This window comes from Ricinus communis, chromosome 3 (genome assembly GCF_019578655.1).
Source record: "Ricinus communis isolate WT05 ecotype wild-type chromosome 3, ASM1957865v1, whole genome shotgun sequence".
Lineage (NCBI taxonomy): Eukaryota > Viridiplantae > Streptophyta > Magnoliopsida > Malpighiales > Euphorbiaceae > Ricinus > Ricinus communis.
This window is the reverse complement of record NC_063258.1, coordinates 5,935,965-5,958,059: the sequence shown is the minus strand read 5'-3', so window position 1 is coordinate 5,958,059 and position 22,095 is coordinate 5,935,965. Positions and strand designations below refer to the sequence as shown.

General features: G+C 28.8%; 1 protein-coding gene across 2 annotated transcripts in view; it reads left to right on the top strand.

Moving 5' to 3' along the window:
- Nucleotides 1-7,885: 7,885 nt before the first annotated feature.
- Nucleotides 7,886-22,095, top strand: part of LOC8283129 — a 29,130-nt gene continuing 14,920 nt past the window's right edge. Inside the window, exons 1-14 of one of the 2 annotated variants that reach the window (XM_048371661.1) lie at nucleotides 7,886-8,260; nucleotides 12,229-12,304; nucleotides 15,503-15,583; nucleotides 15,673-15,753; nucleotides 16,512-16,588; nucleotides 16,713-16,767; nucleotides 16,869-16,917; nucleotides 17,164-17,301; nucleotides 17,970-18,048; nucleotides 19,491-19,569; nucleotides 19,651-19,697; nucleotides 19,848-20,042; nucleotides 20,872-20,947; nucleotides 22,006-22,086. In XM_048371661.1, coding sequence (XP_048227618.1) covers nucleotides 8,156-8,260; nucleotides 12,229-12,304; nucleotides 15,503-15,583; nucleotides 15,673-15,753; nucleotides 16,512-16,588; nucleotides 16,713-16,767; nucleotides 16,869-16,917; nucleotides 17,164-17,301; nucleotides 17,970-18,048; nucleotides 19,491-19,569; nucleotides 19,651-19,697; nucleotides 19,848-20,042; nucleotides 20,872-20,947; nucleotides 22,006-22,086 — 1,219 coding nt within the window. In that variant the 5' untranslated portion in view covers nucleotides 7,886-8,155. The remainder of the gene's footprint in view (nucleotides 8,261-12,228; nucleotides 12,305-15,502; nucleotides 15,584-15,672; nucleotides 15,754-16,511; nucleotides 16,589-16,712; nucleotides 16,768-16,868; nucleotides 16,918-17,163; nucleotides 17,302-17,969; nucleotides 18,049-19,490; nucleotides 19,570-19,650; nucleotides 19,698-19,847; nucleotides 20,043-20,871; nucleotides 20,948-22,005; nucleotides 22,087-22,095) is intronic. The other variant, XM_048371662.1, reaches the window with a different exon arrangement.

The following is a 22,095-nucleotide window of genomic DNA, read 5'->3' as shown; positions in this document are numbered from 1 at the left end:
ATTGATGAATGTGTTGACAGGTACTCAAAGGCCTGGAAAGGAAGTTGTGGAGAAAGGAGGTTCTTATATGCTAAAGGAATAAGTATATTTTGAGTAAGTAAATAGTTAATATTTGCTATGTTCATATATTTAATCAAATGTTCCGCAAATGGTTGCGTTTGCTTAATATTGTTTATGTTTGAATGACTGAGATGGAAATGATTGGTGTTGAGTGGAACAATTGTTATTGCTGAAATATGATATAAGTGAAATGATTGAATTGTGATGTTAAGTGCATATGTGCATGTGAATGGTGGATTCCCCTGTGAAAAAAAAAATATATATATATATAAAGCCTTGGGAGGCTAAAGCCTAGAGAGGCTATAAAAGTGTATAATGTGAGATGAGGCGGAGCAGCTTACGTGTGTGATATGTGAGGATGAGGCGGAGCAGCACATTAAAGGGGATCCACAAGCCGTGAGAACTAACCATAATTGTTGAATTGTATTTCTTCTATGATGGTTGTAATGAATTGAGTAGAATGGTATGACTTTATACCTAAACTATGAATATCATGGAAAGTTATGTGATTGGGTGGAAATTGTATTAAGTGTATGTGATATAGATTATGTTGATTATTTATTTCGTGGAGGCTCACCCCTCTCTAAAATTTTTCTTTTCAGGTTTGTAAATAGTAGTGCATTCGTTGGTTGTATGCGAAGTTTAGCTTTTAGCAGTTCTGTCAAGTTGGGCCAGTTTTGTGAAGTCTCCTCCTGATGCATTTTTGTATGCAGTTATATGATATATATGGAAGTATGCCTTATAAGGCATAAGAAGATGTTTGTAATACTTGTTAAATGATGTTTAAGTAAAATCATATGTTTATATGTTAATAACCTTGTGTCTGGATTCTTAACAACCTACATATTGACCTATCTACCTGTAGTATATATTCTACGACGCTTGTATGCTTCCTGGCTAATGTTTATTGGTTAACATGTGATGGGGGTGTTACATCTTCACTTGAGGACTCTTCTTCAATCGATGGAGTTAGATCTTCTTGTTCAATACGTATCCCATGATTTTCTGAGTGATCACCAACACCATTATCAACCACTTCATACTCCTTATGAAATTGATAATCTAATGTCTGAATTTCTTCATGTCTCTCCTCCGGAAATTCAGACTCAAAATACATCACATCTTCATGAAAGACTACATCTATGGATATGAACATACGTCGAGTTGGAGGATAATAACACCTGTACCCCTTTTTATTTGTTGCATATCCAAGAAACACACATCTTATTGCTCGAGGAGCAAGCTTATGGCGGTGATGTTTATGAATATGTACAAATACTACACAGCCGAAGACACGAGGAGGTAAGTTTGATGTTGATGGAGCAGTTGTAGTATCATTAAGGACCTGAAAAGGTGTCTGAAAATCAAAAGTCCGTGAAGGACTTCGGTTAATTAAATATGCAGCAGAAGTAAGAGCTTCTCCCCAATATGATAATGGCATTTTTGCATGAAGCAATGAGGCACGAACAACTTCTAGTAAATGCCTATTCTTCCTTTCAGCTACCCCATTTTGTTGGGGTGTATAAACACATGTACTTTGATTGACAATTCCATTTTCTTCCAAATAATGCTTCAATTCAGAGTTATGGTATTCACCACCATTATCGCTGCGAAGCACTTGAATATGTGCATTATATTGAGTCTTAACATGTGTATGAAATTTCTGAAATAATGCACTCACATCACTCTTAGATTTCATTAAGCACACCCAAGTCATCCTTGTACAATCATCGATAAAAGTAACAAACCAACGAGATCCCCCCAAAGTTGAAATTTTAGATGGACCCCAAACATCAGAATGAATAATCATAAAAGGTAAATGACCTCTATTAAAACTTGATGAAAAAGAGCTTCGATGACTCTTGGCAAGTTCACAAACATCACAACGAAAAATAAAAACATCAATGTTGTTAAACAAACCAGGAAATAACTTTTTTAGGTAGCCAAAAGAAGCATGCCCTAGTCGTCTATGTTGTAACCAGATTTCTACTTCATTTTTTTCCTTCTTTGGACCATCCATTGCAAACGCATGATGCAACTTGGAAGAAGTATTCGATTGCATGTCCAAGTAGTACAAATTCCCTCGCCTAATACCACGTAATCGTCCTTCGTTTGGATATCCTTAAAACAACAGAAATTGGGCCAAAAAATAACAATACAAGACAAAGCTGATGTTATTTGGGAAACAGATAAAAGGCTGTAATTTAATGATGGAACAATTAAAACTGAGTTTAAATTTAAAGAATTGGTGGCAGTAATAGATCCCTCTCCAATAATTGGAACCTCATTACCATTTGCTATCAAAACATATTTTTGTAAGGATGGTCTAAGTTTCTTAACCTGTCCAGAATCAAAGGTCATATGATTTGAAGCACCAGAATCAATTATCCATGTATTATCACAAACAGATGTAGAAATATTAAACACCTTACCTTCCTTGCTTGTGGTTACTACTAATGTTGAAGTTGATTCAACATTGTCCTCACTTGTTTTGGTTTCAGCAACAACGGAAATCAAGGAATTCTTAGCTTTCCTTCTTTGTGATCCTCGATTCTGATCCCACCAATCTGGATAGCCTACAAGCTCAAAGCAACAATCTTTGATGTGGCCTGACTTATTACAATGAGTACATTTTTGTGTGGACTTTCTAATATCAATAGATGTCTTTGACTTGTTGCGAATCACCATAGCAGCAGCATCGGAGTCTCCATAGTCTCCTTTTAATGTTACACGGCGGTTCTCCTCTCGTCGAATCAGGGCATAGCTTTCTTCTAGGCCTGAAGTAGACTCCTGACGTAAGATTTCTCCGCGAACCTGCTCAAAGTGATCGTCCAGTCCAGCTAAAAATATATGCACCCGTAGTCGTTCAATAGATTTTTTGTACGCAATCACATCATCAGGATCCTTCATGACCACTTTGTCACTGTGATCCAATTCCTGAAAAATTGCAGTTAGTTCTCCATAATATTCAGAGAGAGATCTTCTATTCTGTTTGGCTGCAAATGCTTTTTGGTTTAAGGCGAAGAGCTGCAACTCATCACTGCCATCATAGAAAGCTTTTGATAAAGCAGTCCAGATTTCATGGGCAGTGGATAAGCGTAAATATCGCTTCATAATCTCTGGACTCATAGACATTAGCAGCCATCTTTTCACCTTTTGGTTTTCAGTATACCACTTTTCATACCCATCCTCCCGATTCGGTGGTGATTTTGTTTTTCCCCGAATATAGGAAAGCTTTTCTCTTTCAGCAATATGCATTTCCATTAGTTGAGACCATACATCATAATTTGATTCTGTAAGTGTAATTCCTGCATTGAATGCTCCTTCAGATTGAATGATAATAGGTTTCGATCCAGATGGTTCACCATCTCTACCACTCATGTTGTTTTAAGTGTTTCAAAGCCTTTTTTTTTTTTGGTAGGCTCTGATACCAACTTGAAAGAAATAACCTAAGAATTAGGTTTTCATTATTGTATTATGATATCAAAAAGAGATACATCAGCCTTATATTTATACTTATATGTAAGACTTTGATAGAAACTAAATAACAAACTCTTAATAGCTAGACTTTAAATTTAAAAGATAAATACTTATCATATCCTAACAACCCTAACAACTCAAAATCTCAACAGTTACCTTAAGAAAACTGTTGGGATTCCCAGCGAGTGAGAATGGAATCAAAGTAGACCTAGACAAGGTAAAGGCCATCCAAGACATGCCTGCGGCCAAGACAGAGAAAGAAGTCATGGGCTTCTTGGGAAGAGTACAAAATATCAATAGGTTCATTGCAAAGCTTACATCGATATTCTTACCTATTTACAAGCTGTTGAAGAAAGGTGAGAAGATGGGTTGGGATGAACAATGTCAAATAGCTTTTGAGAAAATCAAAGAATATTTTATAGCCCCTCCAATACTGCGACCCTCACAACCTAAAAGGAATATGGTCCTATATGTAGTTGTAGAAGGAGAAGCCTTAAGGGCTATGCTGGCGCATGCATCAAAGTTTTGAAACTTAGTCTATGAAGACTTATAAAATTATTAAAGTGAGCATTAGATTGTTACAGTGATAGATTGAGCAATTAAAAAATTAAAACAATAATCTCTAAGCAATTCAAATAAAAACATCACTCAATAGAGAAAGATATTATTAATAAAAATGAAAATACTTTCACAGAATATGATAAAAATATGCATATATTATTTCTTATTTATATTTTAATCATATTTAATTGCTAAGTTTATTTTTCAAGTGTATATTGACGACCATTATATTAGAAGTATTGCCATGAGATTGCATATAATACAAATTTTTTATGAAGTCATAAATGAGAATTAGATAAGAAATAAAATGAAAATTCTAAAATTTCAACGTCATTTTTTTAAAGATCTTTAATCCTATAAAATAATAAGTATTATTTACTATAATTTTAAATATTATCTAATTCAATAATCAGAGTAATCCGCCCATAATGTGGGGACAAACATCGAGTTATAAAAAGTATTTGCTCTTAAAATATATTTAGAACTTTATTATTTCATAATTAAATTTTTAAATTTAATATAATAAACATCCAGTAATAGAAAGTGTTTACCTTTAGAATACATATAGACTTTTATTATTTCATAATTAAAATTTTAAATTTAATATGACAAAATGTATTTTTAACCTCTTGAACTTATTATTTTTATTTATTGAATCCTTTAAATTTTGTTTTAATTCATTGTGCTTTTGTTTTATCTTACTTGTATTGAGATTTAATGATCCTTAACCAAAATAAAAATAAAAAAATAATACAAGGGTTCACTAGAACAAACAAAAATCTCATAAAATATATATAAGAAATCCTTAAAAAAACAAAAAAATACAAATGCAAGCTCAATAAAATAATTTAAAATTTCAATGGCTCAGTAAAATAAAATAGACTAGTTTAGAGGCTTAATAATATATCTTACCAATATCCGACGATTTAACATTTTACTATAATGCAAAAAAAATAATTATTTTAGTATGTTTAAGTCCTTAATATTTTAAAGCAGCTCATATTTCTTAACTCTAAAATTCACTTGTATATATTAATTTCTAAATTATTATATTATACATGTTTTCATAAAATTTTATGCTTTCTTTTTATGATAATACAAAAGAAACTATACTTGAAATTTAGTTCAAATGGTAAGAGCGTTTGTTTTTTGGAGTGAGAAGTTTCAAGTTCGAGTCCTCTCCTTCTTACTATATGCGAGTGTAAAGGAACGACTACTCCTATTGTTAAAGCCTATAAGCCTTTTGATTCTCCAATAAATTAAAAAATACAAAAGAAACTAGAGGTTGATCTAGCATTTTTTTTTAATTGAATATTAGACTAGTTTATGAGCTTGAATATCCTTTAGACTCATCTAAGTTAGCTCGAGATTTTTTTGCACTTGACACAAAATTTTTATTTTAAGCCACCCAAGCATGAACTGTAAATTTTAGATGATTTATATAAATGTTCATGACTTTTAAAGATGTGCATGCTAGGTTAAAATTTAAGCTTACATATATATATTGGACCAGGCTCAAGCCAATACATAAAAACTACAAGTTGAGTCAAGTCCAGTTAGACTCTAACCCGACCTATGTAATATAAATAAATAAATAAATATATATATATATATGTCATGTACATAGTGAAGATATATAGTTTCCATGTTTATTATTCTTAACAATAATTTTTATAAATAAATATAATTTTTTAATAAAACCATAGTTTGAGTTATTTAAATTAAAAAAATTTATAACAAAAATAATAACAACAAACATTAGAAAAGTAACTAATTATCATAACAAAATTTTAAAAGTTTCATACAAAATGAGTATATAAAGATTCTGAACTTTAGTCTGGTAGTCAAAGATGTGTTAGTCTCGAAATGACATTCATATTTCTTAAATTCTAAAATTTACTTGTACATATTAATTTCTAAATTATTATATTATATATGTTTTTATAACATCTTATGTTTTCTTTTTATGATAATACAAAATAAATTATACTTAAGATTAAGATCAAGTGGTAAGATCGTTTGCTTTTGGGAGTAAGAAGTCTCAAGTTTGAGTTTTCTCCTCCTCATTAGATCAGTTTTTACGGCGAGTTGTAAAATCTATAGTCTTTTGACCCTCCTATCATGGATAGAAAAAATACAAAAGAAACTAGAGATTGATCTAGCAATTTTTTTTCTATTAAACTAACTTATGGGCTTGGATATCTACCAGAGTCATCTAAGTTAGCTCGAAATTCTTTTGCATTATACACAAAATTTGTACTTTAAGCCACTCATGCATGTTTATAACTTTTAAAGATGATTTATATAAATGTTCATAACTTTTAAAAATGTGCATGCTAGGTCAAAATTTAAGCCTATATACATATTGGACCAGGCTCAATCCAATACTTAAAAATTACAAGCTGAATTAAGCCCTGTTAGCCGACCTATATAATATATATATAAATATAAATTTTTAATATGTCACGTACATAGTGATAATATATAGTTTATATTTTTATTATTCTTAACAATAATTTATATAAATGTATACATAATTTTTAATAAAAATATAGTTGGAGTTATTTAAATTAAAAAAAATTATAACAAAAATAATAACAACAAATATTAGAAAAATAACTAATTATCATATAACAAAAATTTAAAAATTTCATACAAGACTCAGGAATGGCACTCCAAAACCCTAAGGAATGGTGGTGGTGACAGCATTTGTTCCAAAAGTCCTATCCGTCCGTATTAGATACGCGCACCTTCCCTGTCATGCGGTGGAGCCCATGTACGGAGGCAGCCATTCTTCGGTTCCTTTTATTGGTTATTTTGTGGTTAATATCAGGAAAACAAAAAACAAGAAAAGGAAACAAAAGTAAAGAAAATGAAAAAGGAAAGCAAGTCAAGTGTCTGTATTCTCTTGTCCTATACATTACACCGAAAAGTAAAAAAGAAAAAGAGTGTGATTTAGTAAATTCATAATCTTTTTACTAAATATGATAAAGAAAAAATAAATAATAAATAATTTAGTCAGTAAATTGTATGTTTTTACTTTTTAAATTCTCTTTACACCCTGTTTTAAAAAAAAATTATTACCATCTGAGTTGAAATATTCTTTTTTACAATATTTAATATAAATTTTTTATTTTGTTATTTTAATTATAATATTATGATATATTAAAGCAATATAATTTAAGATTTTTTTAAATCTTTAATAAAATTATAATATTTTAATACTTTATTAATATAGAAAATATAAAAAATTATTTTATTATATTTATTAATTAATCTATTTTTATATAAAATTAATGAATATCATTGGTTACTAATTTCAAAAATAAAACATATTTTATAATAAACTATAGTTAATATTATAATTAAAAACATAGCTAAAAATCTACTTTTGAAAAATTAATTAAAAATATAATTTATTTATTTATTAATTATAATAAATTTATAAATTTATGTATCAATATAATATTTCTAAATATTAGAAATAAATAAATATACATATTAAGAAGTTTCACATCTTTATACGTGATTAAGATATTTTCTACGAGATTATTTAAAATTGATATAAAAAATATCATTATATAATTATTAATCTAGAGCTAATTTATTAATTAATAAAATTTTATTTTAGAAATAAATATAGATTTATGTTTATTATTTTAGTGAGATAAAAATTAAGAACACTTCGACGTTTAATAATTTCAAATTCGGGTGTATTTATTTCTTTTTTTTTTTATTATTAATAATGTAATAATAAGAAGAAGAAGGGAAAAAAAAAAAGGAATTGCCAGTTTGAAAAACGTGGGGGCGGAGGTGGCGACTTTTTTAAGAAAGGCACTGTACATTTTGCCCTCTTGTGTTTATTATATTTACGTATTGGAATGGACTACCGGAACCAGACTCCGCCTCTTAATTTAAACTCATCGTTTCTGTCATTCATTCCCAAAAACCTTTAGCTCTAACCATTAGAAAAAAGAAGAAGAAGAAAAAGAATAAGCACACTCTGATTTCAAGAAATCCACAGCTAAAAGCATATCACAGGGAAGCAAAGAAAATGGCGTCTGGTAGTGGTGTTGTTGGATTTGTTGGCTTGGATGAGTTGAGCTTGGAAATGGCGGCTTCTCTTCTCCATTCTGGTTACAGAGTTCAGGCTTTTGAGGTGATTCTTTTTCTTTTTTTGATTCTCTACTTTTTTTTTTTTTTTTTCCATCTCTTTATATTTTCTGTTTGGTTTCCGAGAAAAAGGCCTATGAAGGATGAGGGAAAATAAATTTTTTGTTTTGAATTTTTTTTTTTTAGTTTATCTAACGGATAAAGATAAGACTGAGAAATGATTATGAGCTGGACATTACGTGTCTAAAAGTATTAAGTTAAGCCATTCTTAGTGGTAAGAGTAGGCAGAGAGTTATTGACTTTGCTTTTATATATTTTAAATGCCTTGTTTGTTTCGAGAGAAAAGAAAAGAAAAGAAAAAGGAAAAAGGAAAGTAATTGTTGTTATTTTCTTTCTTTGGGTAGTAAAGGAAAAGGAAAGGAAAAGGGAGAGAAAAAGTATGTGGGGAAATAAAAATTTGTCAGTTTAGCCCTTAGGTCTTAAAAATTGTTTCCCTTTATAAGATTATATAAAAAATATTCTTATTTTCTTCAGTAACATCAATTTTATAAGGGTAAAATCGTACTTTACAGTCTTATTCATTACTTAACAATAAAAGGTATATAACAAAAAAAAAAGAGAAATATAAAAAGAAATTACTATGTACATTAATAACAGATTGTTGTTTTCCTTATTTGTAGTCATTACTATAGTTGATCAACAAGCCACTTGATCTTATTATTAAAAGTTGTTTCTCTATGGGAGGGTTAAATTACATCTCAGTCCTTAAGATTTGCCTATAATTCAAGTTTGGATAACATTCCTAACCTTCCGATGGATCTTTCCAAAGAGTAATTATTATTTTGCCCCTAAATTTTACTATATTATACTAATTACTTTTTAATATTTAAAATTATATTTTTTTATTTGATAATTTTATACTAAGAAAATCATTTTGTCTGAATTTCGGTTTAACAATTATTAACTAAGTTTGGTTTTAGACTATTTTTTTCTTTGATTTTAGTGTAATACATAAATTGCTCTTTATAGTTTAATTATTACACTATATTTTTTTTATCTTTTAATAAAACTAACTATTAGCTTTTTTTATGCAAAGTCAAGTTAGATAAAAGATGAAGTCGATAAAAAAATTCAACTTAGTCATTAAATCTTTTACATGCTCTAATTTTTAGCATAATTTAATTCCAGTGAAACTTAAACATTTTAAAAATACTTATATTTAGTAAAATATTAAAAATTCATATAATTTAATTTTAAATTATCAAAACAAAGTAAATATTATTTTTATTATTAATTTTATTACACATGAATTATAACTGTGATAAAAAGTTTAAAGATCAAATTATATTTTTTATTAATTTATTTCTTTAATTGCATTGATTTTCAATATATAGTGTAATGAATAAAATATAAGAGATAAGTTATACATTACACCAAAATTGAAGGGGCAACTTTTAGAAAACCAAAACTAGAAACTAGTACGGAAAGATTTTTTGATATAAAATTATAAACAAAAAATATAATTTTTAAATATTAAGGAATAACTAGTATATGGCAAGATATAAGGGGCAAATAGTAATTTCATTTTGTTCCTTATGCACTAACCATGGAGCACGGCACAGAAACGAGTAATGTATATGGATATGCGATGGCATTTTTTTTTTTTAAATATAGAAAATGGAAATGTGAAGATGTGTAAATTTTAAATATATAAGGATTGGTAAGTTAGTGAAAGAGAAGAAAATTTTTTATAATCAAGAAATGATTACTATTTTATAGAAAAATGACAATTAATTTGTACTTTTTGGTAAATTAAAATAAATTCTTACAATTCTTTTTTCTTTTTATTATAAAAACATAATTGCTTTTGCATAAACAACTTAAAAAAATTTGATAAACTTATGAGAAACAATAAAACTTCTCGTACGACAACAATACTTCCTATTTTATGAAAAATAACAATCCGTTTCATATTTTTGTAAATTAAAATAATTTTTCATAATTCATAGTACTTATGAAAAACATTATGATATTATGAAAAATGACTATTTTTGCATAAGTCAATAATTTATGAAAAGAATTAATAACAAAAAAATAAAACTTTTTTGTAATTGCCATAAAAATTACCATTTTATGAAAAATGATAATCCTTTTTATACTTTTTATAATTAAAATAATAATTTTAAAATTACAGGTGATGAAATTTCAATAGTATCTTGATTATTATAACATTTCTCATTTTTATTTGATAACCTCTAATTATAATCAATAAAATTATAATACTTTTAATGTTTTAGTAAATTAATAATTTCACAATTTCTTATTGATCTTTTAAAATAAGGGTTAAATACTATTTACCCCTTGAGGTTTGGTCTAATATACGAGTCGGTTTCTATATTTTTTTATTACATCAAAACCCCTTTGAGTTTTAATAAAACTAATTACTATTTCTTTTAGTGTTAGTTGAAGGACTAAACTGATAATTTAAGATTACAATTTGATTTTTGAATTTATTATCAAATCTCAAACTCGTCCGTAATTAATTTAATTGTCAAATTAGAGTAAAATCTTATTTCTAGCATAAGTTAATTTTAGTGCCTAATTAAAATAATAAATTTAATATTCTTTTTCTTGCTTTGATATTTTATTTTTAATGTAATATAATTCAAGTAAATCTAAAAGTTTTAAAACTACTTATATTTACAAAATGTTATTAAATTATTATATAATTTAATAATTAATAATATAAAATAAACATTTCTAGTTAAAAATATCATTCCGTTGTTATTTTTATTATATATTGTAGTAAACTATTTTAAAGGTAAAAATTAAATTAAACAACCATGTCTTAATATAGCAAAATAATTTAGAACTAAATTGACAAGTCCACTATTAATGAAGAGGACCATGATAATCTTGTATGTTAAAAATAAAACATTTCATCAACCATTCAAATGAGATTAATATGAGTAAAATTTTCATTTTTAATGTCTAATAAAAACAATAACTTTTAACTATTTATTTTATTTAAAAATTTAAAATTAAACTACATAGTAATTTAATAATATTAAACAAAAAATAAATGTTTTTAACATGTTTAATTTTTTTTTTAGGATAAGATATAAAAAAGTAAAAGAATATTAAATTACTAGATTATTCCTTCGACTGACATAGAAGGTTATTAAAACTCAATGGGATTTTGATGTAATAAAAAAATATAAGGACCGACTTATGTATTAAACCAAACCTCAAGGGATAAATAGTATTTAATCCTTAAAATAAAGTCACCATTGAATTCGCCATATGTAAATATTAAAAATATAGGGGATATATATAAGAAATTTTATGAATATTGATTATCCAATAATTTTCCATTCTTAATTATTAAAAAAAAAAAAAGAGAAACGACAAATAAAAGGCTTTAAGAACATAGAAAAACAAAGAGAAACTAATTAATTAATTAATATAATATTTAAAATATAATTAAAAAACTATTTTTTAGGATTAGAATAATTTCTTTATTAGGAAAGTAATTGATTAACAAATTAATATAGAAAAATTATAAAATTACAATCAGCTCGACTCTTATATCTCAAAAAAAAAAAAAAGTATACATGTAAAAAAAGTAAATCTTCTATGCCAAAATAGTAACACATGTCAACAAATTTGTATATATATATATATATGGGCCCGAAACATTTCGGAGATAGTTTCTTTGAGTTTTTTGTTTTCAAAATGTTTTCGTAATGCAGAAACATTGATTTGGTGGAGTTCTTTGCATGATTGTTATAAAACTAATTTTGAAATTACCAGTGAGGTTACAAGTAGTTTATTGGGAATGGACCAAAGAGAAAATCTATATAACCATTAAGGCTTAGCTGAATTGGATTGTGAGCCCAACTAATTTGGGATTAAAGTTTTATTGGATTGAGTTGATTTATGAGATGATTCAAAGTTTAATATTATGAATTGAAAGGACTAATACTGTTTAACTGCCAATGTCTCATTCTATAGATAGAGGGAGCTTTGCTGGATGATTTTTCAAGTATTGGGGGTAACAAATGTACCAGTCCTAGTGAAGTAGGGAAAGGTACAATATTTAGCACTTTCTTAAGCAATAATAAGCATTTATGCCATCTATTTTCACTATTGTATCTCATTCTTAGTAGTTAAACTAGAAAAGGTTTTCTCTTTATTGATTAGCTATCTTTAAATTAAAATGCATGTAAATCTTATTTTCTCAAAAGAAATTTATTAATTCTTTTTTTGTGTTGAGCCAAGACAATGCTTACTGTTTGAGGCTTCTATGTGATGCCTTCTCTGTTTCTATCTCCTACTTTTTTTCGGAGCTGCTGATCTAAATTGCATAGCTGCAATTATGTATAAAAGAAATGGGGGGTGTTTTGACTAGGGGTGAGCACGGATCGATCCAATTCGGTTATTTATAAATCACCAGTACCATACCAAACCTCGGTTATTTTAAAATTGAAGGTACCAGTACCGTACCAAACATAAAAGGATCCAATACCGTATTGTACCAATTTTACGGTTCAATACAGTTCGGTTCGGTGCTATTGTCGGTTCTAAAAAATTTAAAAAATTCAACTTTAATCAAATACATTTAGAGAAAATATGATTACCAACCTAAAAAAAGTAGCATGAAAATCTGAATTAAAATTATAATCACATTCTTGAACAACCTGTTTCGCAATTCAGTCATTTGCAAATACAATAATTCATTCAATATTCAAATACAAATCATTAAAATATATATTACTGCTAGCATAAAAATATTTTACAGATGACAATCATTAAAATAAATAAATTTAAAAACTTTATGTAGCATTAAAATAAATGTTCAAAATTAGCAAAGGAATGTTATTACCTCCCCTCAAAATTAGCACTCCACATTTATTCTTGGCATAAGGGACTCACCAATCTCAAGATCTTGAATAATTTCTACAATAAAAGTAAAAGATTACGTCAATAAGACTTAACAGCATCAACAATAAACAAATATATGTAAGAAGTAAAGAAATGTTATCTGACTCTATGCTTTCAATATCCTCTATTGATTCTTCTAGTTGGATAGGTTTATTTGAACTTCTAAGCCAATCTTAACAACAAATGAGGACCTCCATTTGTTGTAGGAAGTAAAGAACTTCTATATTGTTAAAATATGTTTTGACAATTTTTTCTCAAGTTTTGTTTAATCATTTTCAAAAAAAAAATTAAATTTATAAATATAATTTAATATATTTTTTATATTTTAATATTAATTTATAATATTTTAAAAGTTAATAAATTAATTATTTCTAAATATTTAATTTTTTAAGTTTTATTATTATAATAATATAAAAATTATTTTTATAATATTTATTTCTTAATTTTAATATTTATATAAATTAATACTTTTAGTATAATTAATATTATTATTCTTAAAATAAAAATATTATATAATTAAAAATTAATTTATTAATAAATATAGTGTAAATAATATTATATTTATATAATAATATCTTTTTATAAATCTTACTAATTTATATAACTTTGTATTAAATTAAGTAATTTTTTAATTAACTTGTCAAAGATTTCTAGATAGTAAATAAATTTTAAATCTAGTATTATATTATGTATACTAGATTACTAGTATCAATATACTATGTGACATATTAATATATAACTTATATTTTTTATAGAGTATAAAGTATATTATAATATTATAGTTATTTTTAATATGTATTATTTTTGTATTTCGATAGCAATTGCTTGAATTATATAAATGATAAATATAAAATAATTTTTTATAGAGTATATGTATTATTTTTTTAATATATGTATTATTTATATAATATAAATAATTATTTATAAATATATGTAAAAAATTCGGTTCTACGGTTTGGTGGGATCGGTACAAGACGGATCGGTTACAGTACGATTCTGATGCGGTTTTACTAAAGAACCGGTACCATACCGTAATAGTAAAAAAATTCGGATCGGTTCAATTCGGTTATAAAAACTTTCGTTTTTTTTCGGTTCTGGTACTTTTCGGTACGGTTATTCGGTTCGGGGGAGAATCACCGAGATCCATGCTCAGCCCTAGTTTTGACCATCTTCCAATGTTTATGCCCTATGGCAACTTGTTAAAATTAAATGGATAGATATTGTGTGAGTTTACTAAATTCATGAAATGCAACTGGTGAACGAGTGAATATCAAACAAGGACATCAGATCTAGATTTATAATATTATTATTGATCCATAAATTAGATTTATATATTTGTAATTTTGGAAATATTAACAAAAATAAACTTCTAATTTATTGTTAAAAAGGTTAAGTTAGTTTATATATGTAATTTACTAAAAAGTAATTACGAAACTAGTTTAATTTTCTTTACCTTTTTTTTCTTTTAAAATAAATGGTTAATCTAACTAAATACTGTATGATATTAGTAGACCATCACGAATATAGTATAAGCCAATATATTTCCTTTGCATTTACAGTAGTAACAACAACAAAGCCAAAGTTAAATCCTTTTAAAGAATGTAAATTTTTTTAAAGATGTAGAAATTCACTCTTTTTTTTTTTTACTCCTTGAAATGGTCTTTGGATTGTAACTTTCAGCCCTAACAACAGTTTAGTTTTAATTTGGAACACACTATTTTAGAACTTTTCATTTTTAATTTGGACCATCAAGCCTTATTTGTCACTATCACAAGGCAAGTTTTTCTAATGATTTAGTATGTTAACCTATTCATGTTAAATGTGATTTTTTAAAATAATGAGTATATTTTTCTTAAACTATCTTTCGCTTTTGTTTTCTTTTTCCATTATAACTTGTTAAAAGATTGGTAAATTCTTTATTAAATGAGGACTCAAGTTATTTTGCATGTTTTTCTGAAAGCTTCACAACAACAACAATTGTTATTGTCTAGTTTTAGAAGTCTCTGTTTCTATTGCTTAAAACTTTACTTATAGCATTCTAAACTTCCTCAGACATGCAAAACCCTTTCATTATCCCCATTTCTACCAGATATTTATGTAGAAGTTTAGAAATTTGTTTAGTATCCCCATTTCTACCAGATATTTATGTAGAAGTTTAGAAATTTGTTTAGTGTAAATTTGTGCATTACTGTTATTGCTATTTTAATTCTTCAACTTTGATATATGGACCACCACTATTGAGATATAATATATTGGATCGATTACAATACATAAACTTAACGTCTAAATTTTGTGTTTTGATTTAGATGTTTTCTTTTTGTTATATATTGTCTTGTTGTTGCAGATGTAACAGCTTTGGTTGTGTTAATATCTCATGTGGATCAAATCAATGACGTAATATTTGGTCAACAGGGTGCTTTAAAAGGTTTATAAAGCTCCCCATGATTTATTAGATCATTTTTGTCCATGTTGTATACATACAGAAGCATAACTTCATTATATGATGGTATGCAGGGTTCCAGAAAGGGGCTACTATCATCATACGCTCAACTATTTTGCCATCACATGTCCAAAATTTACAGAAACGTCTTATAGGTAATATTTTTGTTGATGTTATTTTTATTCATAGAGGCACATACTTTTACCCTAAATTTGATTTCTTAAATTAAATTTCAACTACTACACAATGAAAGATTTTTGTTATGGTAAACTTTATATTGAACTAATGATATTTACCTACAATTTATATAAGTATAGCCACGCATACTTTTACCCTAAATATTCTACTTCATTTTGGGCCGCTTATGTATGCGTAACATAAACATTACAAAAACTTTGTTGTAATCATGTAGGCACCAGAGGATTTTCATAATGAGTAAGATCACATATTTCACTAAATCTAGTAGTTAAATCACAAAAATTTAACCATTCGTCTTAAGCATTTTCCAACTACTTTTTCTGTAAATTATTGTTAACCTATCCTGTATGTAGACAATAATGATACTAGTAATGTTGGTGCTTAAGAGAATTAGTGGGAGGGGTTATGACTTGCACATGATTTGTCATACATACATATAGGAAAAATTTCTTAGGTAGGGAATGAAGTGTGAATGTGGACATGTCTATCTTATTCTTCCTGTTTGATCATTTCTATAACATTGTCTAACCACAAGCATGAGATGTATTATCATCTGAAAGTTTTGATGATACATAAAGTGTTGTTTCATGTTCCTTTTTTTTATTAGTTTCTCATTCTGATAGTTGCTTTTTCCCAAAAAAAAAAAAAAAATTGAAAATAATTACACAATCATTTGTAAGTAACACTAAATTTGGCATATTTGTTTGTCTTGCAGAGGATGGTGTGATAGCTTATTTAGTAGATGCATATGTCTCCAGGGGAATGTCTGAGGATTTAAATGGACAAATTATGGTAACATTGTCTCTGCCACTGAATAATCTTAAACCTAGCTTTGTAGTGAATGCAGAATGCAGGTTCTTACTTCATTAGCTAATTTTCATTGAGGAGATGCATGACTATTTTTTGCCCTATCTAGATTAGTTCCTCAGGAACATCTGAAGCCATTGCAAAGGCACAGCCTATTCTCTCTGGTAATGATCATCTTATGATCTATTTGCTCTATTAAATTATTTTGCATCATAATTTATATTATCTATATGTTCTCCAATTCAATTCTTGTCTTTCCTGACAGCAATGTCTGAAAAGCTTTACATTTTTGAAGGTGAAATTGGTGCTGCAAGGTGTGTTTTATTCTTGTTCTTTTGGAACTTCTTATCATAAAGAAGAACACTGTTTAATTGTTGCTCTTGGTATTATATTTTCATTGGATTAATATTTGAAATTGCAAGTTCTAGATGAGAAAGTTAAAAAAGTACATGGCATGCTAATTTAGACAAGAGAGTAAATGCTTGTAATTTGTGCGGATTCATTCGTGGTTAAGTATTAGAAAATGTTTAAATAACTCAATATGTTCTTGTTCTTCATAGTAAAATTAAAATGGTGAATGAGTTGCTTGAGGGCATTCATCTTGTTGCTTCAGTGGAAGCTATCTCTCTTGGTGCTAAAGCAGCAATTCATCCATGGATAGTCTATGACATCATTTCCAATGCTGCTGGAAACTCATGGTGAGTGCATTATGCATTATGCTATGATACACATTATCTTCTACTATTTTATAGAGAAAATTGTACTATGTGCTGCAGAATTTGGAGTTGGAAGCATCAATAAAAATCCAAAATAGACCTAGCAAGCAGGTGCTTGAAAGACATTTTGTGTTCTCATTTGAGTAGGGTAACATTTAGTTGACTTGTTTATCACTATTGGTGCTAGAAAATCTCAGAAGTGTTTAGTTATAACTTGCTTCAGATCGTATATAATTCCTTCTGTATAGAGACCACAACCTTCATTGGCTGCTATTGTTCTCAGCTATCAGTATCACCCCAGCACTTTCACTATTTTACCTGTTTCTTTTTTCTTTTCTCATTACTTGTTATATCCAATAAACAATGTTACTATGATAAGTTGATTTTGTTACTGTTTTAGCATCAAGATTATTAAGCTAGACAAACAATGGCAAGATGCATTCAGTGGGGAACTTAAATGTATTACACTAATAGGATCACGTGATAGATTCCAAAAGTTGCAAATACTGTCAGCTTTGCAAACCCCACTAATTTGAGTTTTCATGCGCTCCTTTTAATCCAATTTTGAGATTTTAACTGCATAGTGATCTATCTTTGTAATGGTTTTTCTTTTTCTTTACCTCTAGACATTTTATGTTTTATAAATGCAGGGTTTTCAAGTATCTTGTACCTCAGTTATTAAGAGGTGATACCAAGCCACATTCCCTCGGTATTTTGGTTCATAATTTGGTAAGATACATTTTCTGATTTTTGTAAACGCAGAGTTGGTTAACATGTCTTTGAACTTTCGAAAGGAATGGCTTTGGCTACTTATAAAATGGTATTAGGCACCTAAAACCTACATGGGTTCAATTTCTCTAGGTTTGTCATTTAGTTTGTGGTTGAATTGGTTGTCAACGTAAAATTGGATAATTTGTGCTTCCATTTGTGGTGGTCTGTGGTTTATGGATAGAGAGGGATGCCCTTAATAAGGTCCTAGGTTTCTTTCTTGTTGGAGTTTTGAAGACTTAGTTCAGAGAGGAAAGAAGCAGATTTTTGTGCCGGAAGAAGCTACTTTTCTTTTTTCATCTTCATATGTATTTATACAGCAAAATATACATATTTTGATTCACCAACTCCCTTAATTTAAGGAAGTTTGTTTACCTAACTTTAGTCTCCACCACAAGTTGTTAACTTCTCTTAGACTTCTACAAAATTCCAGAGCATCCACCACAGTCAATAAACTTTACAAAATATCATAGCAAAATATCTAAGCAAAAGTCTAAGCTAACAGTACTTTGCATCAAAGCTTGCAACTGGTGCTATTAGTGACTCCCAGTTTTTCTTTGAGCATTTCAAACCTTCCCTTTTGCAATGCCTTAGTGAATATGTCTGCCAATTGATCTCCAGCTCCACAATGCAGCAATTGGACTTCTCCTTCTTTTCAGCTTGTCTAATGCATGATATCTGACCTTGATATTCTTTCTTTTTCTATGAAAGACTGGATCTTTGACCCTTTACCTAGCTGCTGTCACATGAAATTTCTGTTGCTTTCTCTTGTCTGAGCTTTAAATCTTCCAAAATTTTCCTCATCCACAAGGCTTGGTTAAATGCAGCAGAAGCAGCAATGTATTCTGCATACAATGCCTAAACCAAGTGTGATGCAATATCTTGTATTGCTTTTTATCTCATCTGTTGATCCTGCCAAGTCACTATCTGTGAAACCAAGCAGCTTTGTTGTTGTGCTCCTCCTGTAAAATACACCAAAATCAATATTGTCCTGGATGTATCTCAGGACTCTTTTTGCTGCTTGGAAATGCACTTCAGTTGGTGCATTCATGAACCTTGTCAGTACACTATTTATGTATATAATGTCAGGTCTTGTTGCACATGAAAACAACAGACTTACCAAGGATAAGATGAAGCCTAGTTGTGGTATAATAATTGGTATCATGCAAATAGTGCAAATTAACTTATGCTGTTAAAGTTTTTCATATAAAATCTAAAATGTATCATCAAGTACCTATTTCTTTTATGAAAATAATAGCATATAATTATTTGTATGTATTTTGTTATAAGACCAAACTATCAAAGAAGTAATTTTTTGGTGAAATTTCAATCTTATCTTATGGCATTTGATAAATCATTATACTATGACTTTGCTTGAGATTTATGGATTTTTCCAATTTCAGGGTATTGTTTTGGACATGGCTAAATCTCTTACGTTTCCTCTTCCACTTTTAGCTGTTGCTCACCAACAGCTGATTCTTGGTAAAAACCACCATTTATTGTTCTGATTGTTGAATGATTCAAATCAGCCAAGTTCCTGATCAATAATATATTTCTTTATAGGTTCTACATATGTTCATGGAGATAATAATGATATCACATTGATTAAGGTATTCCCTGCACTTCTGTCCTTCTCCCTCCCTCACTCTCTCCTGCATTTTTCTTTTAGCATTTGGCTATGTTGCTCTTGGGCTATTATATGAAGAAAAATTGACTTATCGTATGCATTAATAGCTTTACATTATACCATTCTTTTCCAGGTTTGGGAAAAAATACTTCAAGTAAATATTCAAGATGCAGCTAATGCAGAGCCCTACAGCCCTGAGCAATTGGCACATGAAATTACTGCTAAATATGCTTCTGCGAAGCGAATTGGTTTTATCGGTCTTGGAGCAATGGGATTTGGCATGGCAACGCACCTGCTGAAGTCAAATTTCTGTGTCCTTGGTTATGATGTAATTTCTAACTCTAGTCTACTTTGATTGAATAGCCAATTTATTTCATGCTTGAGGTTGGATAATAGACAGATACAGTTAACATAGTGTTTATAATGAAGCCTAAATTTCTTTATTTATATCTTTAATGCATCGTAAAGTAGATCAGAATTTGAATACTAAAGTCTCATATCCCTATTTTCATCTAAATTTAGGAAAATTGATGTCAAATGACTTGAAATTTCCTCTTAGCAATCATGTGTATTGAGTTGAATCCACTACTTTCATGCTGACTGCAAGTTGAAATGACTTTAAAAATTAATGTTTTTAAATAACCTTCAAGATCCTTTTTCTTGTCAGTTCCTTTATTGGGACGGATTGGTGTTGCATCCCAGGGAAAACATAGTATGTGGAATTCTAGTATTGAATTAAAAGGTTCAATGTCAAAGCTCATAGCTCCTTTTCTAGATTTTAGGTTGTTCACTAAATGTTAATTTCATTTAGATTTAATTAAATGTCTAATCTACACATCAATCTTTGTTTTGTAATGTCATTGTGCTCAGTTGAACTGTTGCAAGATTTCAGCTTATACAAATGGCCTGAACACCATGATCCATTGCATGTGTGGTTCATGTGTTAGTGTATTTTGCAGGTGTTTTAGGAAGTTATCATGGGTGCCACGTACATTTAAGTATGTAAGATATGTATGTTTATTTGTGTGTATTTGCTTCCATGCCCTGCTTGTCTTTTACTTTTCTAGGATTTTTGTTGGTGCACATTTATATCTTTAATTGAAAGCTTAAACTGCTTTTGCAAATTTGTATTAGATGCATTTTTTCCTGGTTGGCAGGTCTATAAACCAACACTAAATCGATTTGCAAATGCTGGTGGCTTGATTGGCAACTCTCCAGCTGAAGTATCCAAAGGTAAATATTCAGGCACATTAAAAGGTCCTGAATTTGAGTTGGCAAGTAAGGTCGTTTTAGATAAACAGAGCTATATTATTTGTGAAATCGAGTTCTTTGTTTCTGAATGTGTCTCTACAGTTTTATGTGATCCAACCTTAGCTTATGCGATGCTTATATAAAATGTCATGGAGCATAAGTAATGGGGCGTGCACACCCTATTAAGTGCATCTGAGGCTTTTATTTTCAGAGAATATTGACTGATGTGTCTTACTGTTCTGCTCCTGCTTCTTTTATGCAATTTCATCAGAATATGAAGTTGTTCGGCATTGATCATAGTTCTTAATATCCTCTGCTGAATCTTTCACTTTGCAGGCAAAAGATAAGGTCATAGATTAAAAACAACTCACGTGTAGGGCCCTAGATAGATTTCTTTTGGTGGGTATCTGTATTGGTAAGATTGGGATTACAAGAATGCCTTTTATATTTTTTCCATAAAAGGACAAGATTCCATTTAGTAGTAGGAAACGAATTGAGAAACATTCATATCAAAGGGCCTCAGAATCTGGAAGGCATTAGATCGAGTAAATTGAACTAAAATATTACCGCAATTGAGTCTCAGAAAATATTGCCACAATTATAACTGACATTATAATTTTAATTTCCCTTGCTTACCATGCCTCCATCTACAACTTAGGCACTTGCTTTGATTTAGAATAAGAAGACATTTGGTCATTGTCTCTAATTACAAAGAACTTTTCTGCATTAGTTGATGTTTCTAAGCATCCACAAACGGGAACACTGAATTGATCTACTTTCAGGTGCATTGCCTGCTTCCTGACATTTCTGGAGATTTTTACTTTTGTTGGGTTGTGATATATATTCATTTGTTTTGAAATTTTGTAATTGGATATTTGTTTGGAGTGTAAGGTAATTTGCTTCGCTTACTTTATATGATAGCAGTATTAGCGGGAAAATGATGATCAGATAACTCGATAGAATTTCATTGTAGAGTGGTGGATTCAGCTATTGCTCAATGAAGCTTATGGTATTACTTTCTTTTATGTTGTCATGTCCAGATGTTGATGTGCTTGTAGTCATGGTTACAAATGAAGCTCAAGCAGAGAGTGTCTTGTATGGAGATCAGGGAGCAATTGAAGGTACCATTT